General features: G+C 53.3%; 1 protein-coding gene across 7 annotated transcripts in view; it reads left to right on the top strand.

Moving 5' to 3' along the window:
* The first annotated feature begins 2,049 nt into the window (after positions 1-2,049).
* The window catches only part of ARAP3 (ArfGAP with RhoGAP domain, ankyrin repeat and PH domain 3), a 28,867-nt gene continuing 22,710 nt past the window's right edge, over positions 2,050-8,206 (top strand). For 3 of the 7 annotated variants that reach the window (XM_017532248.2, XM_017532250.2, XM_017532245.2), the window contains exons 1-4: positions 2,050-2,160; positions 3,820-4,360; positions 4,501-4,562; positions 4,667-4,778. In XM_017532248.2, coding sequence (XP_017387737.1) covers positions 3,837-4,360; positions 4,501-4,562; positions 4,667-4,778 — 698 coding nt within the window. In that variant the 5' untranslated portion in view covers positions 2,050-2,160; positions 3,820-3,836. The other 4 variants (XM_017532254.2, XM_017532247.2, XM_017532253.2 and 1 more) reach the window with 4 other exon arrangements.

Raw genomic sequence — 8,206 nt, 5'->3', positions numbered from 1 at the left:
AGGAGCATCGGCAAAGCCATTGGGAAATTCTTGAACCAAAGTCAGCTGTCAAAGGAGTCCCCTATCTCCCAGGAATGGGCCTGCCTTAGGATCTCTGCTGAGCTCTGTCATTGGCTGGGAGCAGCCCAGTGAAAAGCTGGCCTTAGATTTCAGAGAGAAGCAGGTAGAGGCATTGGTTATTTTCTCTCTCTTTCCTTCCTTCCTTCCTTCCTTCCTTTCTTCCTTCCTCCCTCCCTTCCTTCTTCCTTCCTTCCTTCTTTCTCTGTTTCTTTCTTTTTTGACAGAGTTTCGCTGTCAGTTGTTGCCCAAGCTGCAGTGCAATGGCACAATCTTGGCCCACGGCAACCTCCACCTCCCGGGGTCAAGCAATTCTGCTGCCACAGCCTCCAGAGTAGCTGGGATTATAGGCCTTTTGGACCATGCCCGCTAATTCTGTATTTTTAGTAGAGACGGGGTTTCTCCATGTTGGTAAGGCTGGTCTTGAACTCCCGACCTCAAGTGGTCTGCTCGCCTCTGCCTCCCAAAGTGCTGGGATTACAGGCGTCAGCAACCGCACCTGGCGGTTTATTTTACTCCTCACAGTGTAAATTCTGCTCATAGTGTAAGGTCTGTGAGGAGCATTCTCACTGCCACCACAGCTGCCCATCCAGAAAAAAAGACATGGTGCAGAGGTCCTGTCCAGGGTGGTAGGTGAACATGGTAGTTATAGATGTAAACTTGGAGAGTTGGCTATTTTCTAGCTGCAGGGTCTTGAGCAAGTTACCTAATGCTCCCTGTCTCCTTATCTGTAAAACAGAGGTGATAACATTTCCTATTTACAGGGATATTTGTGAGGATTAATTAAAGTTTGCAAAGCAATGTTTACATAGAGCCTGGGGTATAGTCAGCTCTCAAAAATTGGTAGCCCTTACTATGGCCATTGCAATTATTAATTATTTTATTACTATCACTCTCTTTCTCAAAGGTAAGACCAGGGAAAGGGGGCTCCAAGAGGCTGAAGATGACATTTCCTGCCCTAGCTGGGGCAGCTGGAAGAGGTGGGAACCACTTCCTCCTAATCCCCTCTTCTTCCCCTGAGGCAGGGGTCTTCCCCTTGCTACTGACAGTTCCTGTGTCTGCTGACTCACAGCCAACTTCCTCTCATACAAACAGGAAAACACAGCCGGCCAGCGCCCCCCCCCCAAAACACACATACACACACACACACACACACACACGCACGCACGCACGCACTCACGCACGGCCAAACACCGGCCCTGCTCAGAGGGGGAAGTGCCTGGGCCCCTGGGAGACAGGCTCCAGGACTGGCGTCAGGGCAAGATCGGGGGGGAGGAGAGAGGAGCCATTCCTCCTCAGGCCTCCCCCACATTCCCCCTGAAATTTTAGTGTGGGAGAGTGGGCTTCTCCCACGAATGAAACGGCTGCTTGCTTGGTCACTGCACTTTCAGGGAACCGCCTGCCCCCAAACGGCAGCCTCAAACTTTGGTTTGGAAGTAGGGATGTTGCCTTGCAGACTGGACCGGCATCCCTCGGAGGAACCTAGGCTGGGCCCTTGGGGATAGGGGTGGGGAGAAGCAGATGGGGACCCCTCTGCTGGGTCTCTGCGCTTGTTGCCCAGGCCAAGTCTCTGGGCAGCTTGGAAGGCTGTGGCTTCTCATGAATTCTGGATGTCCAGCTTGCCAGGGTCCAGCCACCCTGCTGGGCGTGGGAGAAGTGTCCTAGGGGCTTAGCGCTCGACCCTTCCTCCTCCCTTTTGGCAGGACTGGAGGGCGTGGGAGCGGTGGAGAGGATGCAAAGCCGTCCCTGGCGCTCTCCCTTTCTCGGCTTCTACCTCCATCCCCATCTCTGTCCTGGTCTCTGCCTCTTTGTTCCTCTCCCTGAGGCTGTCTTGGTCCCAACGTGTTCTGGTCCCTTCTCTGCCTGCGAGAGGGCAGACGGGCAGACCCGGAGATAAGCAGGGCGGTTGGGCAAGGAGCCCAAACCCTTTGAAGGCCTGCGCTTGCACAAGGAGTGGCGGGGGCCCAGCGGAGGGAACCGGCCGGGCGGGGCGGGGCTGGGCCCGTCGGGGGAGGGCAGAGAGGAGGCGGGGTCGGCGCGGCGGGACCCGGAGCCTCGGACGCGCAGCGGGCACCCGCGAGCGGACGGCGGCCGCGTAGTGAGGTGAGGACCCCCGCGCCCCCCGGGTCCCTGCTTCCCAGACTCCTCCCCATCACCTTCTCCAGGACCTTCGTGGGCTCCCAGGGCCCCCTCGGCGCCGGCGGCCCTCCCTCCCCGCCACGACCCGCCCCTCCCTCCTGCTGCCCGGCCTCTGCCCGGTCCCTCCTCGCCCCCTCCCTCGTTGCAGCCTGTGCTGCCCGCGACTGCCCGCCCCGCCCCCGCCACTCCTGTCCCGCGAGCACCTCGGCTCCCAGTCCCGTGCCCTCGAGCCGGGCCTGAGTCACCGGGAAGCCGGGCCCTGACTCAGGCCCCGAGGCTCTGCACCCCGGCCCCGGCTTGGGAATGAGGCCCAGCTGAAGAGTGTCAGCACTGATGCTGGGACGGAGGGGGCGTCCTGGTCACCGACAGAGCACAAGAGCAACAGGGAGAGAGCCGCGCAGGCAGAGGCGGAGACAGAAACCCAGGCTCAGAGGTGGACAGAGACACAGATACAACTTAAGATCTGGTTAGAATTGGAGACTGAATCAAGGACAGGCTTAATAACAGAGAGCAAAGAGGGTGGGACAAGGAGAGGGACAAAGATGGATTGAGAGGTTGAGTTGGAGTGGGGCAGGAACAGGGACAAGGCAGAGATAAAATTCAGGCGCCACAGAATTAGAGATAGGTCTACGAAACAGACCAGGGTTAGGGTCAGGCTGCCGGAAGGGAACAGAGCACAGAGACTTGAGCCCAAGGGAATGGGCAGGGAAAAGGCAGGCTCAGAAAAGGAAGGCTTGGAGAAAGCAGAGGTGGGGGGATGGCATTTCGCACTGTTGAGTCGCTACAAGGCATGTGCACACACATATGAACAGCATGTGAATATGCTGCCGGTGGATGAAGAGTCCAGAAGCCTCTGGAGTACCCCTGACCTCTGGTCCCTCATCTCTCTGGCCTGGTTCTCCGCCCCCATCCTTATTCTTAAAGTAGCCTCCACCCAGGGCTGGGACCCCACATGTTAGGACTGGTTAGGGCTCTCTGGGTAGCCTGACCAAGGCAGACAGGATGTGGGGGCGGCCAGGGCTGGAGGGACAGGAAGGAAGTCTGAGCAGAGACAATAGGTGGAAGGGGAGGAGGGACTGGGAACAACCAGGATTAGGATGGTAGGCCTGCATACCTCAGCTCTGGAAACAAGAAGGGGGTGGGGTCTGCAGCTCTTTCCTCCTACCTAAGCGGCCCCTCTCCCCACCTTAGTCCACAGCTGATCCGGCCGCATCATTGGCCCCTTCTCCACACCTCCCTACCTCACTGTCCCCCCGCAGCCTTCTAGCATCTTGTCCCATGCTTACTCAGTTGGATGTGCAGTCAGGCAGGGGCGGAGCTTTGACCCAGACCCAGGGTGGGCAGAAGCTGGGGGCCAACATTAGCACTGACTTGCTGTGAACCTGGGGCAAGCCCCTTCCCCTCTGTGGGCCTCAGTTTCCTCCACTTCAAATGAAGCCCCTCCCCTAAGTAGAGAGCCATTTTTGTTGTTCTGGGATGGCTCTGCTTCCAGATTGCAGACCTTTCAGGATCTTTCTTTGGTGGAAGATTGGAGGCTACTGCTCACTGTCCAGGCCCCAGCCTTTGGGGCAGGGAGGGGGAATCTCAGCCTGAGCCCTCCCTTCACCCTGCCCCTCCCCCCAGCAATGGCCTGAGCCCCCATGGCTGCCCCTCAGGACCTGGACATCGCTGTGTGGCTGGCCACAGTGCACCTGGAGCAGTATGCAGACACGTTCCGACGGCATGGCCTGACTACAGCAGGTGCAGCCCGGGGCCTGGGCCACGAGGAGCTGAAGCAGTTGGGCATCAGCGCCACAGGGCACCGGAAACGCATTCTGCGCCTGTTGCAGACAGGCACCACAGAGGTCTCCCTGGATCCCAAATCAGATAGTGCCATGGAACCATCCCCCAGCCCAGCCCCCCAAGCCCAACCGCCCAAGCCCGTGCCGAAGCCCAGGACGGTGTTTGGTGGACTCAGTGGCCCTGCCACCACTCAGAGACCTGGGCTGAGCCCAGCCCTCTGGGGACCAGGAGTGTCCAGGAGCCCAGAGCCCAGCCCAAGGCCCCCTCCTCTCCCTACTTCCTCCTCTGAGCAGTCTTCAGCCCTAAATACTGTGGAGATGATGCCTAATTCTATCTACTTTGGCCTGGACTTAAGAGGCAGGGCACAGGCAGCTCAGGACAAGTGAGTAGGGTTGGCTCCCTGGGGGCTGATGCTGGGGGGAGTGGGGAGGAGGGCATGAAGGGGACGGAGGTGGGGAGCTGGGCATGAAGGCTTGTTCTTCCTCGTCTCTTCCTAAGTAACCAATAGATCTTTCCCTTCAGGGCCCCAGACAGCTCCCAAACCACTGACCCCATCCCTGCCCTCAGGCCCACAACAGGCACAGGTAACGGGTTATCACGGGTTGCGGGGAAAGGGATAGTACCCTCAGGATCTCATACACTCCCAGCGATCTCCTCTTCCCTGTGCGTTCCCCTCTCCTCCTGCCAGTGCACATCATGGATCCTGGTTGCCTGTACTATGGTGTCCAGCCTGTGGGGACTACAGGGGCCCTCGACAGAAGAGACGGCAGAGGTGTTTGTCAGGACAGGGCTGAACACAGGTGAGTACTAAGTAGGGAAGTGATGGGAGGGAGGAGCTGTTGAGTCAGTTGTGGCCATGATGTATCCACTCATATAATGGAAAATTGGGAGAAGTGCTTTTCTTTTTCTTTCTTTTTTTTTTTTTTGAGCTGGAGTCTCACTCTGTCACGCAGCGCACTCCCTGAAGTTTTAAGCAGAATTATTCTGTATGGGAGGTTTTCCAGGTTTAAATGGTCAGCTGTGCAAGTGGTCCCCAGAATTCTTTGTGATTTTTTGTTTGTTTGTTTGTTTGAGATGGAGTATGTTGCCCGAGCTGGAGTGCAGTGGCATGATCTCGGCTCACTGCAACCTCTGCCTCCTGGATTCAAGTGATTCTCTTGCCTCAGGCTTCTGAGTAACTAGGATTACAGGTGCATGCCACCACACCCTGCTAATTTTTGTATTTTTAGTAGAGATGGGGTTTTGCCACGTTGGCCATGCTGGTCTCGAACTCCTGACCTCAGGTGATCCTTCTGCTTTGGCCTCCCAAAGTACTGGGATTACAGGCATGAGCTACCGTGCCTGGTCAGGAGAAGTGTTTTTCGTTTGTTCATTCAACAAATATTTATTGAGCAACTATCATATGCCAGATATAGATGCTTGGCATAGATCAGTGTACACAGAATTCCCTGCCCTTGTGGAGAGATAATCCATTAACAATAAACATAATATGTTAAATACCATAGAATGCTAAAAGACGTTAAGTGCCATGGAAAAAATAAAGCAGAGTAAGAGGGCTGGGGGACTGGCCAGGTGCAGTGGCTCACGTCTGTAATCCCAGCACTTTGGGAGGCCGAGGCAGGCAGATCATGAGGTCAGGAGTTCAAGACCAACCTGACCAACATGGTGAAACCCCGGACTACTAAAAATGCAAAAATTAGCCAGGCACGCTGGTGGATGCCTGTAATCCCAGCTACTTGGGAGGCTGAGGCAGGAGAATTGCTTGAACCCGGGAGACGGAAGTAGTAGTGACTCAGGGGAAAAAAAAAACAACAAAAAAAGAGCTGGGCGCGGTGGCTCACACCTGTAATCCCAGAACTTTGGGAGGCCAAGGCAGGCAGATCACGAGGTCAGGAGCTCAAGACCAGTCTGGCCAACATGGTGAAATCCCGGCTCCACTAAAACTACAAAAAAATTAGCTGGGCACAGTGGCAGGCACCTGTAATCCCAGCTACTCAGGAGGCTCAGGCAGGAAAATTGCTTGAATCTGGGAGGTGGAGGTTGCAGTGAGCCAAGATAGTGCCACTGCACACCAGCCTGGATGACAGAGCAAGACTCCATCTCAGACAAAAAAAAAAAAAAGGTGAGGAGAGGGCTGAGGGACAAAATGGATGGACTGCAATTTTTCATTTACAGTTAGCAGAGCATTAAGAAGATGACATTTGATTAAAAACTTTAAGAAGCTGAAGGAGTTAGCCATGAAGATATGTGGGTGAAGAATGCTCCAGGCAGGGGCAGTGGCTGGAACAGAGGCCTCAAGGCGGGTGGGTGCCCAAGGGGATCCAGGAACAGTGAGGAGGCCAAGGCAGTTTGTCTGGGGCAGATGGTCCAGGGTGGGAAGAATGGCAGGAAATGAAGTCAGAAAGGTTAAAGAGGCCAGATAAGGGCCTGGTGAAGTGGCTCACGCCTGTAATCCCAACACTTTGGGAGGCCGAGGTGGGAGGATCACCTGAGGTCCGGAGTTCAATTCCAGCCTGGCCAACATGGTGAAACCCCATCTCTACTAAAAATACAAAAAGTAGCCAGGCGTGGTGGCACACGCCTGTAGTCCTAGCTACTAGGGGGAAGCTGAGGCAGGAGAATTGCTTGAACCCGGGAGGCAGAGGTTGCAGTGAGATCATGCCACTGCACTCCAGCCTGAGCAACAGAGTGAGACCCTATTTCAAAACCAAAACCAAAACAAATAAACAAATGAAAAAACTAAAACAAGAGGCCAGATGAGGTAAGAGCTTGTAGGGACTTTGGCTTTTACTCTACGTGAAATGGGAAGCCACTGGAGGAGTTTTGACATTATAAAGGGATTCCCCGGGTTGCTGTGTGGACAGTGGTCTGTAGGGACAAAAGGAGAAGAAGCAGAGAGACCAGTTGGGAGGTTTTTGCAGTAATGGAGGTGAGAGACCTCAGAGTATAGTGTTTGTAGTAGAGATGATAAGAAGTGGCTCTATTTTGAAGGCAAACTGTCAATTGGCCTCTCCATTCTTCTGTGAGAAAAAAGAGCAATGAAAAATGACTTTGAGGGCTTCCGTTTGAGCTGGTGCTGACCAGTATGGTAGCCATTAGCCACACGTGACTATTGGGCCTATGAAACGTGGCTAGTCTGCATTGAGATGCACAATAAATGTAAAACACCTGCTGGATTTCAAAGACAATATGAGAAAAAGCAACACTGGATGAATATAACAAATATAAACATAAATTATCTTAGTAATTTTATGTTGATTACATACTAAAATGTTAATGTTTAGGGTATATTGGGTTAAATAAAATATGTTATTAAAATTAATTTCACCTGTTTCTTTTAATTTTTTTAAACGTGGCTACTAGAAAATTTAAAATTACGTACTTGGTTCACATTGACTTCTGCGGGACAGCACTGTCCTGAGCACCTGAAAGTTCCTGGAGCTGGCATGGCCTGAGATGGGGAAGACTGTGCTAAGGCAGGTGGGACGTGAGGGTAGATTGGGGGTGCAGTTCTGGACGTTTGTTTTAGGTGTAAGTTATGCCTTCAAGAAGAGGTGAAGAATAGACCACTAGATAGAACAGTCTAGAGTCTGGGGAGAGGTCGGAGCTGGAGACCTAACTTGGGAGTGGTCAGCACTTAGATGGGTGCATAGGGCTGTGAGTGAGTCCAGATAGAGAAGAGGACCAAAATCAAAGCCCTCGTGCACTACCATATCTAGAGGTTTGGGAGAAGAGGAAGAATCTGCAAAACAGACCGAAGAGAAACAGACAGCAAAGTAGAAAGCCAGAGAATGTGATGTCATTGGAGCAAAGTGAAGAAAGTAGGAGAAGAAGGGAGAGGCCAGCTATGTCCTATGTGGCTGAGGGGTCTGCTGCTCTGTGTGATAGGACTTAGAATTAACCCTTGGAATTGGAGGTGACTGGGGATCTTGACAGGTGTAGTCTCGAAGTAATGGGGTGAAAGCCCAATCAGAATGGGTTTTAAGAGAGAACAGAAATGTATAGAGAATGTCTTTTGAGGAATTTTTCTGTAAAGAAGAGCAGAGAGTTGGAACGATTGTTGCTAGTGGAAGTAGAGCCAAGAAAAGAGTGTTTTATTGGGTGCAATGTTACGTAGCTTTGTAGGTGAATAGGAATGATCTGGGAGGGAGGGACAGTCATGTAGGGGAGAGGAGAGTAAGGGGTGTCTAGAGTGATTGTGTAGGTGAGAGAAATAGGATTAAGTGCA

Source organism: Cebus imitator, unplaced genomic scaffold, assembly GCF_001604975.1.
Source record: "Cebus imitator isolate Cc_AM_T3 unplaced genomic scaffold, Cebus_imitator-1.0 Scaffold76, whole genome shotgun sequence".
NCBI lineage: Eukaryota > Metazoa > Chordata > Mammalia > Primates > Cebidae > Cebus > Cebus imitator.
The sequence above is the reverse complement of the archived record's forward strand: the minus strand, read 5'-3'. Positions and strand labels throughout refer to the sequence as shown.